Source organism: Mus pahari, chromosome 1 (assembly GCF_900095145.1).
Source record: "Mus pahari chromosome 1, PAHARI_EIJ_v1.1, whole genome shotgun sequence".
In the NCBI taxonomy this organism is placed as follows: Eukaryota; Metazoa; Chordata; class Mammalia; order Rodentia; family Muridae; genus Mus; species Mus pahari.
Genome location: NC_034590.1, coordinates 143,472,490 through 143,493,927, shown reverse-complemented (window position 1 = coordinate 143,493,927; position 21,438 = coordinate 143,472,490). Strand labels below are relative to the sequence as shown.

At 39.9% G+C, this 21,438-nt stretch overlaps 1 protein-coding gene across 2 annotated transcripts in view; it reads right to left on the bottom strand.

Annotated features, from left to right (window-relative positions):
• Positions 1 to 9,786: 9,786 nt before the first annotated feature.
• A1cf (APOBEC1 complementation factor) overlaps positions 9,787 to 21,438 on the bottom strand; it is a 74,841-nt gene continuing 63,189 nt past the window's right edge. The window contains exons 8-12 of one of the 2 annotated variants that reach the window (XM_021202957.2): positions 18,795 to 19,068; positions 16,659 to 16,864; positions 14,864 to 15,000; positions 14,035 to 14,186; positions 9,787 to 12,418 (exon numbers count right to left, since the gene is read on the bottom strand). In XM_021202957.2, coding sequence (XP_021058616.1) covers positions 12,267 to 12,418; positions 14,035 to 14,186; positions 14,864 to 15,000; positions 16,659 to 16,864; positions 18,795 to 19,068 — 921 coding nt within the window. In that variant the 3' untranslated portion in view covers positions 9,787 to 12,266. The remainder of the gene's footprint in view (positions 12,419 to 14,034; positions 14,187 to 14,863; positions 15,001 to 16,658; positions 16,865 to 18,794; positions 19,069 to 21,438) is intronic. The other variant, XM_021202965.2, reaches the window with a different exon arrangement.

Here is a 21,438-nt window from a genome sequence, read left to right as displayed (position 1 = left end):
GTATAGCTGGGTCCTCAGGTAATACTATGTCCAATTTTCTGAGGAACTGCCAGACTGATTTCCAGAGTGGTTGTACCAGCTTGCAATCCCACCAACAATGGAGGAGTGTTCCTCTTTCTCCACATCTTTGCCAGCATCTGCTGTCACCTGAATTTTTGATCTTAGCCATTCTGACTGGTGTGAGGTGGAATCTCAGGGTCATTTTGATTTGCATTTCCCTGATGATTAAAGATGTTGAACATCTCTTTTAGGTGCTTCTTGCCCATTTGAAATTCCTCAGTTGAAAATTCTGACCAATACAGGTGTAGATGCTTGCAGCCAACCATCAGACTGAGTACAGGGACCCCAATGGAAGAGTGAGGACTGAAGGAGTTGAGGGAGTTTGCAACCCCATAGGAAGAACAACAATATCAACCTACCAGACCCCCCAGGGCTCCCAAGGACTAAACCACCAACCAAAGAGTATACATGGCTCCAGCTGCATATGTAGCAGAGGATGGCTTTATCTGGCATCAATGGGAGGGGAGCCCCTTTGTCCTGTGAAAGCTTGATGCCCCAGCATAGGGGAATTCTAGGGTGGAGAGGTGGGAGTGGGTAGGTGTGTAGAGGAGCACCCTCATAGAAGAAGTAGGGAAGGGGAATGGAATAGAAGATTTACAGAGGGGAAACATGGAAGGGGGATATCATTTGAAATGCAAATAAATAAAATAACTAATAAAAAAAGAAGAAAAAAAGAGAAACTCCAGGGTAGCAATGTCCTCTAATCTGATGAAAGCAGATGAAGGGAAAGCAGGAGCCACAAGTTCTGACCACGTGTTCAGTCACCTTCCTGATGATATCATGTTTGATTTTCAGGAACTTCTTGTGGTATAGCTGTGGCAGAAGGCTAGTTTTCCCTCAATGATCATGTGCTAGTCCTAGTCACATGATTATTATGGTCACCTAAAGATTGCATTTCCCAATTGCTCCTGTGGCTGGGAGTGGCCACAAGCTAAAGTTCAACCTAGACCTCAGTGTTGTGTAGCAGCAGCTTCCAAGAACTCTCTCTAAGAAGTTCTGGGAGCTGGCATTAGCTCCTCTCCTTCGTCCTTCTACTGGGAATATAAATCCTAGATGTTGAAACAATGTAAATTAATTATCAAGAGGGATTCTGGGTTTACCTGCTGTGAATGTGAGCCCAGCATCATTGTGCCTCCTGTCCTTCTGGGGCTCAATGAGTGCTGTTGGGTATCCAGGTATTAGCAGGCTTGGAAGGTCACTGAGGATGGGCCTCTTCACAGTCATCAGCTTGGGAAAGTAAGAATGAAACTGTGGGACTCTAATTGCTGGTCAAAAGAATGGATGGTGATGGGCTGGAGAGATGGCTGGCTCAGCCATTAAGAGCATGTAGCACTCTTGCTGAGAACTTTGGGTCACAATTCATGTGGAACAGCCTTCACAACCGCCTATAACTCCAGTGTCAGGGATCCAACACTGTTTTCTGTTATACAAGGTCACTTGTGTTCCTGCCCCCCATAGACATGTAATTAAAATAAACAAAATCTTTTTTCGAATAAAAGTAATGGAATATGTGCATTTTCTCTGCTGGGGGCCAGCCCTGGCATTCAGGTACTGAGGTGGGAACCAGCATTGTATGAAGGCCAAAGGCTCAGGACCTCTCTGGCCTTTTAACTCTCTTAGTCTTCTGGCAACTTAACTTTTACTATTCTGGGACCAAAATCTGATGCCTTTTGTCAATTTCACAGAAAAGGAAAACGTAAGATAGTTAGGTGCATGTGTGTGCGTGCACACACACTTATGCATACACACACACACACACACACACACACAGACACAGACACACATTGGCTGGACCTGACTACCTGTTTCATCAATTTCATAAGTATACATACATATTTATATTCATACACATATTCCTACATACATATATATGCACATCCATGTAGACAGACATACAGAGATAGAGAGACAGACACACACACACCACACTTTATTTCTTCTCCCTTGCAATTTATGCCTTCTTAGACAAATGTTATTTATAAAATTACCACAGAGATAAAATGTTACACAAAAGGGGAATTAGAGGATGTTGATAGTAAGTTCGAAGCACTGTTTCATTCCATAAGCTCATTTTAAGTTCCAAACAACAGTTATATATGGTCTTGCTTTATCATAGAGCACACCTGTGGCTCCATCCTTGGACCTGATCTAGAATGGATGTTTTTCCTTGATCAAAAATCTGTCCTAAGCCTAATTCTCTTCTTAGTGTAATTTATGAAAGCTCATTGTATTCCTCACTATGCAGCCTTCACTTACTATTTTATGAGGAGGGGGGACATTGTATTCTTGATTCCAACTTTATTACATCTCTCTGGCATAACAACTAAAACCATCGACTTAAACACTCCTCCTGCAATTATTTGAATCAAACCAGGAAGTCATTAATTCATCTAAACAGCATTAATTCACGAACGTTCATGTTCACGTTTGATCTGCAGTAAAGTTGCTCAATAGAGTGGGCTGATGTCCAGGAATCATTAAGCTATGTGATAGTGACAGGAGAGGCCTATCAGCAGTGAGAAGCAAGGTCGGGACAAAGTCTCTGGGGCTGTGCCTCTCCCGAGTCTACACACTGCAGCAGTGTAAAACAGTGGGCTATCTCCAGGAAACTCACTTGCTCGCCTTTCCTAGATAGCGTCTGTTATTTCTCTGTCCTTGGATAGCGACATGAAATACTGAATTGCCCAAAGGGTCTCTAATAGGTAGCCATATAAAATGTTGTACGATTATTGTTTAGCAGAAGTTTTTTTTTTGGGGGGGGGACAGAACAAGTCACATCATTGTCCCTGCCCACAAAAATTAGTTACACTTGGACAGAAAAATATATCTGGGGAAAAAGCTGTCCCAGAGACTTTTGAAATGAGATAAATCCCATTCAAACTGTGACTGGTACAGTGGCCTCTGGCCATTGCTCACTCCCACCCCTTGTGAGTATTTCACTTTCTTCTGTAATAAACTCCCTCTGCCTTCTACTTATGCGCTGGGCATCTCAATGAGTTCTTTTGATGACGATCATAGGGCTGGGTCATTGATGGAAATCCAGGGCAAGACCCCTATGGCTTTGATATTTGAGCATACGTTTATGCCAACCGTGCCTAGTCCTAATTAGTTCGGAATTTACTGCCTAGACGTGGGATGCTATATGTAAAAGAAAACATTAATTTAACACAGGCTTGACTGGCTTATAGATCAGGTAGTGCTGAGAATGTGAAAAAGGAACTGGTCAAGCAGCTTAGAGCGAGAACCCAAGGAGTACAGTTCCCTTCTTGTCCTTGGCAAGTAGCTGAGAATGTCCTTGGTTCTACCTAGAGTGCCCAAGGGAGCTCTGGTTTCTTACCTTTTTTTTGTTTTTTCAAGTGACCAGCATTGCCTGGAAATGGGTCTATGGGTCTATGGGTCTATGGGTCTATGGGTCTATGACTCACACTCCAGTCCTGATGCTAATTCATTCCAGTGAACAGCTTTGGAACTGGATCTCTGAATTTTCCTGGTTGAAATGAATTTTTTATATCCCCCAGTTTGGCCCCAATCCCTAAGTGATTTTCGGGTCTCAGCTTTTGAAACTGAGTTAGCTTTTGAAGTTGGGTTAGGAAGCCAGACAGGCATGATAGAACTTGAACGCCATTAAAGAAAACCCAGTTTTGGGGAGACAACTTTGGCTTATACCTCCTCTTCCCCTGTAACATTAGAAAGGGAAGCCCTTTCTTAGGATTTAAATTATGGTACAAAAAGGTAGAGGCATCTAGACTTGGTTGGGGCCCATTAAGACTAAAATACTTCTGTCTAGTCAAAAGAAGAGAATTTAATTGTTACCCCTAGCTCAGGGAGACCTGACATTCTCAGCTACTCAAATGGTTCCTTACTACTGTTTTTTTCTGTTTAAATACTTTATATAGCTGTGTGGGGGGGGGATGTTTATCCCATGAACTGGGTCCACCTCTAGGAAAACTGCCTCATCTGAAGACATGCTAAGAGGAGGGGAGGACCAACCATCCCCTTGATGAGATAATGCATGTAGTATCCCTTCCCACAGCCCCACTCCTCCTGCAGACACCTGCAGTCAGTCTTTTAATCAGGAGGCACTATCAAGGGACCATCATGGAGCCTGTCCAGTTTTCTGAGAACTAACTTAGAAAAGTGTAACTTTTCTCTTTCTCTTTTCTACCTCCTTTTCTTTGAGACACCACCCCAAATCTTAAGCACATTTCCCTGGGCACCTTTCAGCTTTCTCTGAAGCCCTCTCTCCTTCTGCCATGTGGTGCATACTCTATTGATGATTTGCCTATTTTCTTGGACTAACTCAAAAGACAATACTTTCTCTTCCTTTTCCCCCTTTCCTTGCTCCTGGCATCTGGTTTGATTGACAGCTTGCCTGGGCTGGTGTTTCTCATGAACTCTAACACAATTGTCACTGAGCCCCCGCTCTGAGTCCTGTTCTAGACTCTTTCATTGAGGAGATTAAAAGCTACTGGGACTACAATGTTCCCAGTACCAAAAGGAAAAACTTTAGGCTTTGGTGTCCGTGTAAGATTGTATAGTCACAAATTCTTGCTTTTTAAATATTTTTCCCTAAATACATTTTTTTTTGATTTGTTATGAAACAATCAATCAATCAAACAAACAACAAAAACAAAAAAAATTCTTCATTAAACTCTTTTACAAATAAGAACAATTTTTAGCTGAGAGACCAACAAACAGGACATATTCCCAGGGAACCGTTTCCTGATGAGCTTTCCTTTCACTAAGATTAGCAGATGCTCCCAGCTCCCAGGCAAACCTCGACTTCACACTAACCTGTGTGAAGTCTTTTTGCCTTTATTTTTCAGTTTTTGAGTTTCTTTCACTTTCTTGTTGACTGGAAAAGGACATGCACTCCCAGAGGACCTGCTATAAGGAAATGTCATAAACACAGAGCGCTGGGGACCAACCAAGTGCACACTGCAGGCGCGTGCCATTTATGTTCAGACGCTTACTGAAAAAGCCCAAAGAAACACAATTTTAGTTTTCAGGAAAGAAAGATTAACAAGTCATGTTGATAATTTCTAAAACTTTATTATGGAACTTGAAAACTCAATTAAAGTCATATCACCATCCCGAAATCTCACAAAAATTGTGTCATTTCTCATTTCATTTGATTTATGACCCTAAATCAGATGACCAGGATATTTGTATTTTCCAAAACAATAATCATTTTCCTAATAATATAATGATATAATTTTACTTAACATAGCTAGATCATATAGCTCTAGAAAACATTGTACTCTAAGTACAAAAATAATGCTTTATGCACATTCTTTAATACTGTTCTTTTAATATAACTTTCTTTTGGTACTCTAGATAAATCTATATAAATAACAATAAAAAGAAAAGAACCAAGAGTGTTAACACCTGGGAACTGGAAATCCAGTTTGTTTAAAGTTTTGTTTTTAATAAAAGATAAAAGAGAAAGAGAAAGTAATATTTGATTGTATAGCAGTCACAAAAATTGGTTAAAAAAAGAGATTTCTATGAGAGAATAGTACTAAAAATACCAGTGATTAAGTAGTTAAAGCAAGAGAATGAAGATTGATTTAAATTGATATATTTGGAGTTTGAACTCCCAAATATCTCCTAGGAATTATAATACAAAATAACAAGTTTGAAAATAAAATTGTATATTTGTAGAAGATAAAAAGACTGCACCGTAAACCACTTACTGTCAAAACATGGAGATATGGCTAAGGTTTGTTAAATAGAGTTTTGAATTTTATAAACACAAGCACATTTAGAAAACAGAAATACTTAATGACCAAAATGTTTTCAAGTAAATAAGCCTAGTGTGGGGCTCATCACCATCTTAAATCAGGTAATATTCCTTATAGCCATAAGTTTAAAGCTTGTGACTAACTAAACCTTTGCTTTTTATTTTTACATAGCTCTTGATATTTTTCTGGGAAGAAATACTTGAAAATTCATTTTACTCTAAAAACATGTTGGGTGGTAGTGCTGGAAATACGAGGGTTAGGACAGAATTGACTTATTCTGGGGATTTTGACGAAGTGACAAAGTTACCAGCTGATCTCATTATGTTCAGTTTTGAAAAGTGCAGAATGTGCTCCTTGGATTGTGTGCCCATTGCAGAGAGGAACAGAAATATGTGTGTTTTTATTTCCCATTTCTGGAGTAACAGTGGGCCTATAGTAAACAAAGAACACAGTAGACAAAGACTCATTCTGTCATGAATGAACAGGTGGGTCAATCAACATGGATTGTAAATTTCTCAGCATTAGTAAAGGCAATAAATGATAGGCAAGAATTTCATGAAAAGGGGCCTAAGCCATTGATGCTACTTCCTACCAGGAAGCAATGCAAGCCTTTGTATAGGAGAACGTGAAGAGTGAAGAGTTTGGATGAGGAAGAAGAAGAACAACAGGAACGGCGAAGTTAAATGCAGAGGAAATTACTTTTGCAAACATCTGAAAAACAGAAAGGAAGGGCAAAAACATCTACACAGAAACTCTTTCTAGTTTGAGGTATCACTAGCTTAGCTGAAGGAAGGAGAGAACCAGCAAAAACTCTGAGATTCCCCTAGTCTTCTGTGAATCTTGGTAGGATAAGCAAACATCCCCAAGAGCCATCTTTTCCCTTGTCCCCTGTCCTCAATTGTACTGGTTCTCTTAAATAAAGGTGGAAGTCAAGTCTGCAGTCCAGGGAGTCTGAGAGGAAAAGGATGACCAGACACAGAATGATGAGAGGGAACCCCCTAGAGAGAGGGTGGCAGAGGTGACTTGGCAAAGAGGGGGGATGCATTTCTTCAGTTCACAGATCCTGCACCCATCTGCAGCTGAGCCAGTTAGTTCAAGCTGCACTTGCCTCTAGGAAGAACAGATGCTGTAGCTGCAAGATGGAAAGCTAAAGCAACAGGGAAACAACAAAGAGCAGATGGCGGAAGGTGTTGCTGTGGGGAGATATTTGAGATTAAGGTGGGGGGCACTGTCCTGTGGGGTTCAGTCACAGCTAGGACTGTCCTGTCTACCACGATGTAGTGTTACTCATAGAGAGAATTGATCATCCCTGAGCATGGAAATACTCTTCAGTCAACAAAAAACATTCCTGTTTCTTGATAGCTCCCTTTCTATTAAGCAAGGCACATGAGAGAAGAGAGCAAACTTTGTTTTTCCTCTTGATTTCTCTCTCAAAATGGAGACATGTCTGTTGGGAGAAGCAGTATAGGAATCTAGACTTTACCCCTAACACACTTGAAAGAATGAAGGCTTTTGGTGTGTAACTTTTTTTCCCTTTTGGATTAATCATGAGTCCATTAAAAACTTGTTACCACAAAATCGAGGTGAACTGGAACCACAACTTTCCAGTTTGCCATGAATGATTCTGTGTGTTGAAGATGTTGAAGATGTTGTGGCACTGTTCTTTGTATAAACATATAAAATTAAACCTAGCATTTGAAAATATTGGACATGAGAGTTTATAGAATATCCCATACTAATTTCTATTGATAGAAATGTAATGTTTCAAGAAAAGAGATATGATAGAAATACTATCATTTTCCTAATAGCTTCACTCCTGACAATGTGATACACTTTGTTCTAAGACTGGCACAAATTAAGGCCCAGAGGGCACATTGTACTTCTGAGGAGTATGTTGGAATTAAATTCAGAATATTTCCAAGACAGCACTAGGATGAAAGAAAGCTTCATCACTGAGTTTGAGAATTGGTTAAAGCTATGATGATGATAGTGTCACTCACATCAAGTGGCAATGCACGCTGCCTCATTTCCTTCTGTCCAAGCTGTATGAAAACTTATCTCATGACATATGTGTGTGTGTGTGTGTGTGTGTGTGTGTGTGTATTCATAAGATAAAGAATGTGCAAAGTCTCCAGGTTAATTTTTAGATATGCCCCTTTCCTGAATTTTTATACAAGTTCAAGGAGTTGATTCCTGGTCACAACTACATGTGACAATTAAACATTCTGTGTGCCCTCTTTTCCTTATACATTCCTTCTAAGAAATCTTAAGTAGGGATGCATTCCTCAACACTAAGAAACGTCACCAATTTCTTTTGGATTAGAGAAATTATACTCCCATATATTCTTTATTTATTTTTGTCCCTTACTCCACAAAGGACAAAATGGTGTATCTCCTCACGGACATGGATTTCAGTCATGGCTCAGTTGGCTAAGAATGTTTAGAGTCATGTAAAATAATCTGAAAATGAACGTCATTTGAAACGTCATTTGAACATCATTTGAAAATTATAGATAAAGCATTTTTTGCTAATCTATGTCACTGAAAGAATTAAGAAATCTTTAAAATGAAACAAAATCTAATTTTATGTATTTAGTTTATGACTCTCCTTGCCAGGTATTTTCGATGTCACTGTTTTGTTATACAAGGCAGTTTGTCAGCAGTGTTTTGGATGTAGTTTGACATGATGCTGTGCTGGCTGCTGGATACACCCTAGGTCATCTAGGAGCATTTTTGTTTGCTGCAGTTGGAGGTACTCTTCTTGATTTGCTTAGGGTATGGGATAAAAGAGCAGCCCTTTGAGAAAGGGCAGCAGTTGACAGGCAAGGAAAATGAGACTGTGTCCCACCTGGTTCCATTTTTTTTTTTTGTTTTTTTCTATTCTAAGTAACACCCAGCCGATTTCATCAACAAACTACCAACTGAAAGACTTTAGAAATCAAATTCTAATTTGGTAGATGCTTCTAAAATGCTTGCCCAGGGTGACTTGTCAATATCATTTGGCTGCGCTGATGATTTTAAGTTTTTCCATGAAGAACTAAGGAGCACACAAGGAAGAGATAAGATGGGTTATGATTTGTGATTTGTAAGGTCAGAAGGTATTCGTGCTAATTTGCTAAATCTAAAATATAAACACTATGCGAAACTAACCTTTCTTTTGACACTTGATATTCTCAAAGTTTATCTTTCAGATATGTGTGGTAGTACAAGCCTATGAGCTCAGTACTCAAGAGGAAGAGAGAGGAGGTTAAAGAGTTTGAGGCCAGCCTGAACTGAATAGGGAGAATATGTCTTAAAAACGTTAACAAAACAAAACACCCCAAAACTAAACCCAATAACAACACCTCCACCCAAAATAGCAACTCATTTTCTCCCTCAATTCAAACCCAGTACACCAAAAATTGGTCTGTCATGGTAGTGACACACTGACACAGACTATGAATGTTACAACGAAATTCAAATTCCTCTCTCTATATTATCAAAACAAAGTAAAATTTCAGAATCATCCCTCCAAAAAGAAGAAGGGGGAGGATGAGGAGGAAGAAGAAGAGGAAGAGGAGGAGAAGGAAGAGTAGAATGAACGAGGAGAAGGAGCAGGAGGAGGAGGAAGAGAAGAAGAAAGAATGGGATGGAAAAGGAGGAGGATGAAGAGGAAGAGGAAGAGGGAGAAGAAGAATATGGAGGAGGAGGAAGAGGAGGAGGAGGAGGAGGAGGGGGAGAAGAAGAAGAAGAAGAAGAAGAAGAAGAAGAAGAAGAAGAAGAAGAAGAAGAAGAAGAAGAAGAAGAAGAGAAAAAGAAAAAAAGAAAAAGAAAAAGCAAAAGCACCAGTCCCAACCACCAGCAGCAGCAGCCACCCATTCATTTAGTAGTATATAGATTAGCCACAGGGAGGCAGATGTCATTAATTAGTTATGTTTTCTCTGGAAAGTAAGCATGTAGTATCCCACTGTTAATTTTCTTGACACTTCGTTTCTTTTTTTTCTTTTTTTTTTTTTTTTGTAGCATTTGGTATTATGTTGCTGATGTTTTTAGTGGATGATGATGGTATTACCTGCACTTATCTTTTCCTGTTAAATGGATTTCAATCTTCCACAGCATCTTCTATCTTGAGAAAACATGTAGTGAACCCTTTGCTATTTATTTTTGAGGAACTTTAAAGAAATGTAAAACTTTCTCAGGTAGAATTTGAAATGTCTTCTCAGGCGGAGGAGAAATTTTCCTGGCCAGAGAACATTTGTGTGTCAATGTAATTCTCTCTCTCTCTCTCTCTCTCTCTCTCTCTCTCTCTCTCTCTCTCTCTCTCTCTGAATAAAAACAGGTTATGGTGAGTATAAATTTGAATATAAAAATTACTTTAAGGGAAGTTGAATTTTCTTTTTAAAGTTTGGCTTAACAATTAATTTGAAGCCAATATGAACTTTGTTCAGGCTCAGAGCATGTGTCAGATGACTATAATGACGGCTTTATGACCATTTGTTTTTTACTAAAACAATGTATAGGCATTGTGTATTTGGTGCAGGTTGAATTATAAAGGAAAGAATGAAAGAAACAGAGTGGATCTACAAAGACCCTAACAGCCCCACTCCAAGCTACATTCTCAAACCACACAGGAGTCTTTCTGAAACACTGCCATGAGGCCCCATGCCAAGACTCTATGACATATTTGGCCCATGAGCTTGGCCTTAACTGATTGAAAGCTCTTTAGTTTGTTTTGGATATGCTACCAACCTCATGAGTTCCTGTTCGTAGGAACACAATAACCTGAGAGAGAAGGCATAGTCCAGGGAATCCCGAGCCTTCTGTTTCAGCTGGGGTCCTCGGCTTTCGATGTCTAGCTAGAATTATGAGACCCTAAAGGTTATGAGGTATTCCACTCTGGTTGACATTTCCCTGGCTTTGATTGGATGGAATTTGGCCTGATTTTCGATTCCAGAATTCCAAGAAGGAGTTGACAATATTTTCTGTACTTTTGTCTTTGTTGTCTCTTGAACTCTACAGACTTTCACAAGAGCCAAAAGCTTTTTGTTTTTGTTTTTTGTTTTTTTAAATGGGAATTCAAGTGCCATATCTCCTAAAATCCCTAATAAGGCTGGAGTTATACCTAATTTGTATCAGAACATTACATCCTTTTTACCTATATGTAGCCTCCTTTCCCCAGTCACTATCAGATGGTCTAAATAGGGACATTTTGGAAAGTCACATTTTTACTGAATGCTGAAAGGATGGTCTGTAAGCAACCATGATGGGCGTAAGGCTTTCCTGGAATAGTTTCACTATAAAGGGACTCAGTCATGGTAAAGCCAGCTGCAAATATTGAAAGACAATCAAAAGATGGGATGGACAATGATTCTTGGTAGATTAATATGAACTGGATAGAGAACTCAAAGGTAACCTCAATTTTAATGCAATTTCTTGGAGATGAGTATGGTGCTGTGTATAAACAACACCAGCATGAGAGGAGCAGAGGCAGATCACAAGATCAAGATCAAGGCCAGCCTGGGCTACCCAGCGAGACAAAAGCCAAGCAAGTTCACTTTTCTCTTTGAAATAACTTTTTGGTCAGCTTTCTGATTATGAAATTATGATAGTGATTTTTATGTAGATCTGATTTACTTTATAGTGTTTGAGATCAGCAAAATGAGTCTGAGATGAAAGCAAATGAGTACGGACAAGTCAGAATTTCCAGACCCCCCCCCCCAAAAAAAAAAAAAAAAGTCATCTTTCACTCTAGAGCTTGGTACTGGCATGGTTTCTGCAATTTGGGAATCCTTGGGCAGGGTAAGGATTCTGAAAGAAAGCAGTGGCTTAAAGAGTTGAATAAATACAGGGCTTGGACTTTTCTCAAGCATATCTGAAATACATTGTACTGATTTCTAGAAAGTCCCCAGAGGTTGCACAGACAGGAGGATGCTGACCTATGACAGGTGAACAGTGTGCAATGTTCAGCCCCAAAGTGAGAAGGAACCTATAACTTTCAGATAGCTTTGCTAAGCTCAGCCTGGGATCATACCCCACACTGTATGCAATGCTGAAGGCCTCTTACAGAGCTTCCTGCTTTCTTCTGGTGTCTAAATTCTGTGAATGAGGAAGCAGCTGCCAGCCAGTGACTGAGATGGGCATTTTACTGGCTGTGCCTCACTACTGACTGCCCAGATCTTGGTACTAAGAGCATATGCTAATTTTTCAGGGTGTTATCCTCTTCCTGAGACACTCAGGATCCTTGGAAGAACAACTTTTGCTGTCCATGGATCTTTAGGTTTCTGTTAAGCGAAAGGCTTAACATTCGATTTTGTTGAAGAATAATATTCACATTTCATAAGTAATACGATGAGTAAATCCTGTGGTCTCAGAAAAGGCATTGCTGTGGGGAAGGTATGACTTGTGATCATTAGGGATCTGGTTAGAGGTTCGTATCTTCTACAGATCCTTCTACAAAGGCTTATTCTTACAGGAAAGGGATCTTCAGAAGGTTCCATATGCATCGCCTCGGGTGGTCAGTGCAAAAGTAGGGTAGACCTCATAGGTTGTATATGCTGCTAAGTCTTGTCCAAGTGTCACTGCCTGCTTGAGCTGGGCTGTAGACACAGGAGCGGTGGCACTGGGGACAGCATATCCTGGAGGAGGAGGCAGAGACAATTTTATGAAAAGCATTCAGATTTCCTCCCTCTTTGGCACATTGGTTTCTTTTAGCAATACTATAGAATTAGCATATTGCTTCTAACAAGTGAGTATGGATGTTGAAAATGTGCTCCAAGGAGATATAGCACGTGGGCTTAGTTGTGTAGAAAAGCATTGGTTTTAGTTGTCCATTTTTGGTCTTGCTCTTTGTAGGTTTTGAGACAGGGTCTCTCTATGGATACACAGAGAACTGTAAAAGCTCTCTATCTAACCAATGGGAACGATACCGTTTCTTTCTCTGTTGTTTGGATACGAGCATGCTTTCCCTGGTACTCTGGGCTTTCTCACGTTTTCTGAAGAAGTTCCACCCAATTCCTTTGGCCATGTGGCTTTTTGTGGATCTCCAGGGCAAACAGCTTGGCTTACTTTCCTTCCTTTTCTATTGTCTTTCTAGCAGCTGCTGAGATGTACAGCTCGCTTACCTGTTTGCTATCTATCTATCTATCTATCTATCTATCTATCTATCTATCTATCTATCTATCATCTATCATCTATCTTCCATCCATCATCTGTCTGTCTGTCTATCTATCCCTATAACTTAACTGTCCTCAAGCTTCTTTTAATCCATTTTAAAATTTTTGTATTAAACAGACTAAGAATCCTTGAAAGAAATCCCAGTCTTTCTGGTAACACCAGGTTCAGTGTGAGCCTCTGTCTCAAAGGGTGAGATAATGGGGATGGAGAGATAGTTTGTGGTTGAATACATGCTGTTCCCACACAGGATCCACTCATGTTGGCTGCCCAACTGCCTGCAACTCCAGCTTCAGTGGATCTAACACCTGTGGCCTCTTCAGGAAGTTGCACTCATGTAAACACACACACACACACACACACACACACACACACACACACACACACCCTACGTGCATCCTTACTTCATTTAAAAAAGATGAGGTAGAGTGTAATGGAGCAAAGCAGCTGACCCTGACCTCTGGGCTCCACGCATACACTTGCATGCAAATATATATATATATATATATATATATATATATATATATATATATATATATATATATATACATATACTACGCAGACATACACATGTGTGTATGCACACATAGGCATACACAAACAAATAAAAAAAAGAAAAGTAGAAAAACCTCCAAACAGTGGTCAAATAAATTAATCTTCTCAGTCCTAGGCTTATTTATTTGTAATACAAAGGGATTGCATTTCTAAGTCAACCATAAGGGCCTTTGGGGGGGTTATAAAGCTTGCTGAGCACTTTAGCGAGAGCCCAGCTCATAGCTAGAGCTCAGAAAAATACCAGCTAATAGTAGTATCAAAGTCTCTTAATAATAGTAAGAGCCAATTCACACCCACCCAGACTCATCAAGTCAACAGACTCAGGGGTGCGGACTCACTCAGGATCCCACAGCCATTTAAAGAAGAGGCAGATAGATGCCAACCAGTTTAGGCTGCTCCCATTCCGTTTCCCCATCTCTTTTCTGTCTGCATGTAGTTGATGGTCCTATAAGAAGCCGCCCCCCCTCACCCCCAGATATTCTGCAGCCTGCTGTTTCTGGTGGGACTGATTCCTGCTCCCCAGTACCTGGGAACACGGTGGCAGATGTGACTGTGGGTGCCGTAGTCCCAGCGTCCCCTCCTTCTGTGGGGATGCCTAGTGACTGTAGAGTGTGCTCCGCAGCGTACCTCTTCGCTTCATCCACATAGGCGCTTAGCTTCGGAGGTATGAAAGGGTGGCTGGAAAGCAGTCAGCAATGTTAATTATTTAGAAATTTGAGTACTCAGGTGAAAAACCAAAGGCACTTTTATCTTTTAAAGATGATTGGATGATGGGATTTTTGTGTGTGAGTGTGTTTCCTGTTTATTGTAAAAAGCTTCTACATACAAGCCTACACAGGCATATTTGTGAATTGATCTAGCACCTCGGTAGCAGATGATATTCCTGGGAACACATAATTTGTACTGTGTGACTCTTCTAAGGTAAAAGATGGTTCCTGAAGTATATAAATGCAGCCTGGTGGTAGAATCTGGAAAGTGATACCTTTTAATGATCAGGTCTTCAATATGGAATTTAAAAGGTGGCACAGAGGATTATGCGGTGAAGTGGTAACTTTACACTGGTCACCTGTGTCAACCTAAACGCCGCAGGAAGGAACCACTTAAGGTCTCTAATCATCCCGCCTTTCCATTAGTCAGTTATCCTAGAGAGTTTTCCCAATGTTTGAGACTTTGGGGCTTTTAGGTGCCAGTCTAACAGCTGGTGCACAGACACCAGCTGAGCGAGCGCCTGCTGTTTTTCTTAATTACAAGGGAGTGGGTTAAGAATGTTATTGGAGTGAAGATCAAATACAGTTAATACCCAGGCTAATCTTATCTAAAATTTCAGTTACTAGGAGCTTGGAGAAGGTACCCACATTGCAGGATTCTGGCTGGCCAGCGCTGGGATAGTTACTTTGTAGAGGAATAACTGTCTTTGGTCTTGTCCAATGGCAGAATGCAGCTGGTACACTGGCTGTCCCCAGTTATTTTTCTGACAGATTTCTTCTAATATCTACAAGAGAAAAACAACAGTTTCTCCCTCAAATGTCACATTTGCATTGCTTCTCTAGTTTTAGGCTCCGAGCTCTGAACTTCAGATTCAACTAATAGAAGAGAGAAAAATGTCATGAGGTGTAATGACTCATAAAATTTAAGTTGAACCCAATCTGGACTCCATTTAAACTGTGAACATTTATTATAGTTCATAAAAATCATTTTCTCACACCATTTACTCTAGTAGTTTTAGTTTAGTCCATATATATATATATATATATATATACACACATTATATGAATGCATATGTATGTATATATTATCAAGAGCTTAATTTTACTTTTCGTGTGTGTATTTATTCCAGTTTTTAGGAAGTTGTGGTTGTAGCACTATGTGGGTGGGTTTCTCTCTTATCTCCATTTAAGCCCTTGTTCATAGGGTTAGGGTTAGGGTTAGGGTTATTATGATTATGGTTATGGTTATGGTTAAGGCAGTTAACCTGAGAACATATCTTTACTTCTTGCCATTCATAAAATGTTTTTTTTTAAACTTCACATCATTTTTTTTTTAAATTAGGAGGTCTTATGGGTTAGCATTTGTTTTCTCACCTATTTCATTTGTTTCATTTTGTGTATATAAGTGAGTGTTTTGCCTGGGTCTATGTGCATCACACACACGTGCCCTCAGAGGCCCATGGAGGGCATCAATCTGGAACTGGAGTTACAGTTGTCAGTCACTGTACACGGCTGTTAGGGCTCTGACTGCGTCCTTTTCAAGAGCATCCAATGTATTTAACCACCGAGCCACCGAGCCACCTTTCCATCCTTTGGGGTCAGTGTTTACAGATCACAGTGGCGATTTGTTTTACTGAGTTGGCAATGTGCCACTTTTAGCTATTTTTATGAGAACCTGCCTTTGTTACCTGTCTGCTTATTTACTCTTTACTTCTGTAATCACCCTGAACTGGGTTTTCCCCGAGAAGATTCACGTTTGCTTTACCCTAAAGTTCTGGTGATCCTGAGGTCCCGACCCTCCATTCACATGAGCAGATTCAGTATCTGTGTCAGAAGACATCTATCTATCTATCTATCTATCTATCTATCTATCTATCTATCTATCTATCTATCTATCTATCTATCTATAAACTTGTATGTATATTTCAGGGCTGACCATTTGCCACTTGGCACTAGACAACCAATTGGTGTGCTCTACTCTACGAAAGGGTCCTATTCTTTGCTTGGCTATAGTTCCTCAGTTGCTACAGTTCTTTTTGGAGGTTGGGGTCTACAGGACTTTTACCCATCCACTTTGGCATGTTTATTGCTGTTGTTCTGTTAATGCCATGTTTCCAAGAATAGCCCTAAACAGTACACATAGATACTCTGAGGCCTCTTGTCCGCAGTTGTTGACCAACATGCTTTAGTAGACATTTATTCTGAGCTGGGGTCTGTGCTTTGTTTTGTTCTGATTTAAGATTTTGGTTGACATTCCTTTTCAGGATTTTGCTGGGTCATGATGAAGTTCTACTTAGTGCCAGAATGGCAGCGGGTCTCAGCAGTCACGAAGAGTATGCTAAGCTGATTGCCACAGAACAGTAGCCCAAATTAAGATCAACTCTAATCATTGGAACAATGGCCCCTGGCCCAACTTAACTACCTCTGGAGTGATCTTACCTACCTGAGGAGCAAGTTTAATTCCTTGTGGTTTTAAAGAGACAGTATTCATCGGGGTGAGCTCCATCCCAGGCAGAAGGTCATAGAGTTTGTCTTCTCTCTTGTCTCCTTTGACGTGGTATCCTCGACCCAGGCCTGTGTATGCCAAATACCCACGGCCGCCCAGTCCTCTCACCCCCGCAGCCCCTACAGGGACATTCATGTAAATTTCTAGGAATGTAAGAAGGCATTAAACTGAATCAAACCACCAGAAAATCACCCTGAATCTTACTGTAATGGAAAAGTTAGCCCAAGTCACATTGATTACTGCCCGGAAGGGCAGACAGATAACCTAAGATTCTAATGTAATGAAACTCAACCTCAGGTAAGGCTCACCATAGACTCTTGCTTTCTTAAAGCTCTTTTGGGAGGAAGCAATCCCTTCGAGGAGACTGATAAGTACACAGCTGCTTCAAATTTTGTCAGAAGGAAAAGTATTTTTTTTTAAACTACTGTTTTGTTAAAATTTTTGGCAGATTCACTAAGGTTCAGTATGCTCTTATTAAAACATCCCAATATAATATGACCATTTGAATTATAGCTAGTCTGGGATAGAGACTATTAGAGTAAATGCCACTCTGCCAGTAAGGCAGAAGTGAATTTGATTATTACATCCCTGGTGGGTCATCAGACAAACATTTAGAAAGCATCTTTTCTTTAAGTTCACCACTCTCTTATGCACTGTTGATGTGAGGCTTAATTTTGTTGAGTTTCATACAAAGATTCCTTTTTGATTTTTTTGCTTATCCATATTTCTACAGTGATTTTCTATTGGTGACATAAAGGAATAAACCATTAAGTGGATCACTCTTTGCCCATAAATATCATTCATTGATTATGTTTTTGTTAATGCTGTGTATTATTTCCCCTTGGAATGGAGTTTGCTTTTTTTCTACATCACAACTGGTTGATAATATGTAAGATAAATGGATTAATTGATGATGCATTACATATATATATATGCAAAATGTCTCATGACGTAATTTGTTACAGTATATAGAAAGTATTTCAAATAAAATCGTCATTATCACTTTTGGATTATAATTTTGGTAGGGGTGATTGTATTGTGAGCAAAGAACTTTTAAGGCCGTTGAAGAGGTCCTAAGATGTTCAATTCATTTTTCTCGCATGAAAAATAATGTAACATAGTAAGAGAATTGTTTCCATAGTAATCTGGATGGTCCTACTCTAAATTACACCCAAGAGTGTATTTAAACACATCATTTGTTTCTATTTTCTAGATTGCTCTCATATGTGGAAAACAGGATTGGGATCCATATAATGTTGACTATAACCAAGAAAAACTACAATAAAAGATACCACAAGGCAGAGACAAAGTACTTTTATCATTTACTGAATTTTCTGAGCTTAGAAACCTGCTCAAACAGTGAATCTGTGTAGGATTTAAACATAAAACACAATCTGGCAGTGAGATTGAGTTTGTTTTTCTATTTTAGTGTATTTGGTTTCCATTATACTAAAGAAATATTAATTTCTTTAATCGTTTGCCTTTTTTCAAAGTGATTGCACATAGACGGGGTGCACACCTGCCACTACAGCAGTCAGGAGGCAGAGGCAGAGGCAGGTGCTGGGAGTTCTTGAGCAGCCTGGAATATACAGTAAGCCCTTGTGACCAACATGCAGAGAAACACATGGAATAACAAAGGTGTAACACACATATCTGGGAAGGAGTTCATATGAGAATGCCTCATTGGAGAAGGTTCCCATCGGGAGATACTGCTCTCCCTTGGAAGTTCTGTATCAGTCTAGTTGGTCTAATAAGGAGGAAGAGGCAATGGTTATAGCGCTAGGTTGTATTCTGTGTGCACTTTGTGGATCCCTCAAGGATCTAATTTATATACTGGGCTCATTCATACCATGTTCTGATAAGTATTTTCAATAACCAGTTGTAATGTGAAAAAAATAGATTCCTATAAAACAAGAGATGCTGATATATTCGATTTTTAAAAACAGTTTTCTACTCTTCTTTCTTTTTTCTCTCCCAGTGATTCCACCCAATCTCTTTAAGGCTACTGAACTATAGTTTATGAGTCATTTGAAATTTAGAAGTTATGGAAAGACAAGCACTAGTTAGTGTTACCTCTGACAGAAGGGGTCCTGATGAGAGCCCTGTTGCTGAGATGTCCTTTAGTAGCTGGGAAATGAAGACTTGGAATGGCTGCGTAGGCTTGGGGGGTATAGAAGACAGGAGCTCCAAGGTAGGTTGTAGTAGGGTCATAAACATGGCTCAGAGGGTAGGAGTATTCCCCTTGCAGCATGGTGTTCCTGCCACCGGTGCCCCGGGTGTACCTAACATAACTGTCCTTGTCCACTGGCTTGGCCAAGGTCACTTCTATGGGGGAGCCATCCAGCACCTGTTGTAGAGAGTGGGAAAAAGCCAAGCTGAGACATCATCTGACAAGTCTTGGTCTACCATTTGCTGACTTGCAATTCTTAATGGTTTTGTCCCTGACCAAGTCCAGGCATCTGTATCAGTTGACTAGTCTCCGAGTAGTCTTGCACAAGATACCAACAGGCTTAACAATGCCATTTTGACTACTGAATTTATAATACAGAGACAGTCACTGAGACATAAAATTATGCAACATTTTCTATTAAGTTTGATACTTGTGTTTAAAATCACCTAGTTATGTAAGTATAAAAAGCTGAGGACCTTTATGGGTGAAATACAGGTTATGCAGCATGATAAAATGAAGGTGATAGAAACCAGTAAAGATATCTTATTATTTATTAACACTCTGGTGAGCAAGTCTTGCCAGGCTCAACAAAAGGCTCACTGGAGCAGCTACCTAATAGATATTTCCTGGGGAGGGAGAGGAGCCTAGTTAGATTCTACTCAAGGAAGAGGAACCTAGTGACTGTTGCAAGTGTTTGCCCTGCTGTGAAGATGGAAGTTTCTAAACAGGGATGGCAGGGATATAGGCGATATGGATGCTGAGAACTCTCAAGTCAGGTACCACTTAAAATATGACCTTAAACCGAAGGAGCTGAAAGGGTTTGCAACCCATAGGAAGAACAACAATATCAACCAACCAGACCTACCCGCCCCCCAAGAGCTCCCAGGTACTAAACCACCAAAGAGTTCACAGGGAGGGACCCATGGTTCAAGCTGTATATGTGGCAGAGGATGGCCTTATCTGGCATCAATGGGAGGAGAGACCCTTGATCCTGTGAAGGCTCAATGCCCTAGTGTAGGGGAATGCCAGGGCAGTGAGGTGGGAGTGGATGGGTGGGTGAGCACCCTCAAAGAAGTAGGGGGTGGGGGGAGGGAATAGAGGGGTTGTGGAGGGGAAACTTGGAAAGGGAATAACATTTGAAATGTAAATAAATAAAATATCTAATTAAAAAATGTCCTTAAGCATTATTGCAATAGCCTGACAGGTGGCATACACCTTTAATAACAGCACTAGGGAGGTAGACAGCAGAATCTCTGTGAGTTTGAGGCCAGCCTGATCTATATAGTGAGTTCCCAGAAAGTCTAGCCTACAAAGAGATACCCCACTCTATCTTAAGTACCCAAATTAATTAGTTAGTTAATTAATAAATCTTGTTTTTTTAAAAAGGAAAGGAGTGATCTTGCTAGCCACCCTATGCCATTTCACTGGTCTCCTTTAATTGTAATATGATCACTATCTTACAAAAGATCTCCAAAGTCTAACATTTTTCCAATAAATAGAAATACCCATAGGTATAATAAGCAGCTTAGAAAAACTAATGCATAATTTTTATATTATGCTTGAACATAGCAGTTAATAGTATTTACTAGTAACATTAGACACATATTTAGCTACATATTTGTAAACATTGTTATAGAAGTGTCTATGTAATAAACAAATAATAACTGAGCTTCCTGACTGGATGCCGTGTGACTAGCTACCGCATGCTCCTGCCATTGCCTCCAGCTACTTTGGAAGAAAGCAGTACAAATAAGGGGATTGATAAGTAAAAAAGTAATTTGAATTATTTTTAGTTACATGTTTATAAATATTTTTCTGTAGATTCATAACATTCTGTATGTGCTTATTAAAACATCCCAACATAATACATCCACTTGAACTTGGCATAGAGACTATTACAATGAATGCCATTGCTTCTGTCAGTAAGTCTGGCAAGAACTGGAGTAGTTCATCTCCATCCCTTCCCCACCATTAATGGACGATCTTTTCTTAAACTTTAAGCCAAAATAAAGCCTCCCTTCCTTAAAAATGGTAATAACTTAAACACTTTTCAACTGGAATTATTCCAGTATATTATTTAGCACTGGGTTTATGGTTGCTGGTTCTTCTCAGTAGATACCATGTTTATCGAGGGAAAGGTACCTTAAACATTGTTTTTGATGTAGTATCATTTTAATGATGCTAATGTAGTAATAAATGAAGAAACGATGTTCTGGTCAGAAGGTACATTTTTTAAAAATACTTCAGCGTCACCACTTAATTCCCTACAAGACTTAAGAGTGTTGCAGGTCCCTGAGGCTGCACATGCCCTAGGCTCCCCCATGTCTGCAGGAATCTCTGCTGGGAAGCCTTTCCCTTGTTCTTCACATCCAGTTCCCACCAGTGTCCAGCCTGCAGTCTGTCCTGGTGATTGTTCTATATAAGTTCCTCTTCGGGCTCCTGGGCCTTCTGATTTGTCATTGAGTTTGGCCAACAGGAACCTTGGATATGAGGATGGGGATGAGACTACAGTGAATTTAGGATGTGTTTTCCTGGTTTCCTCCCTGA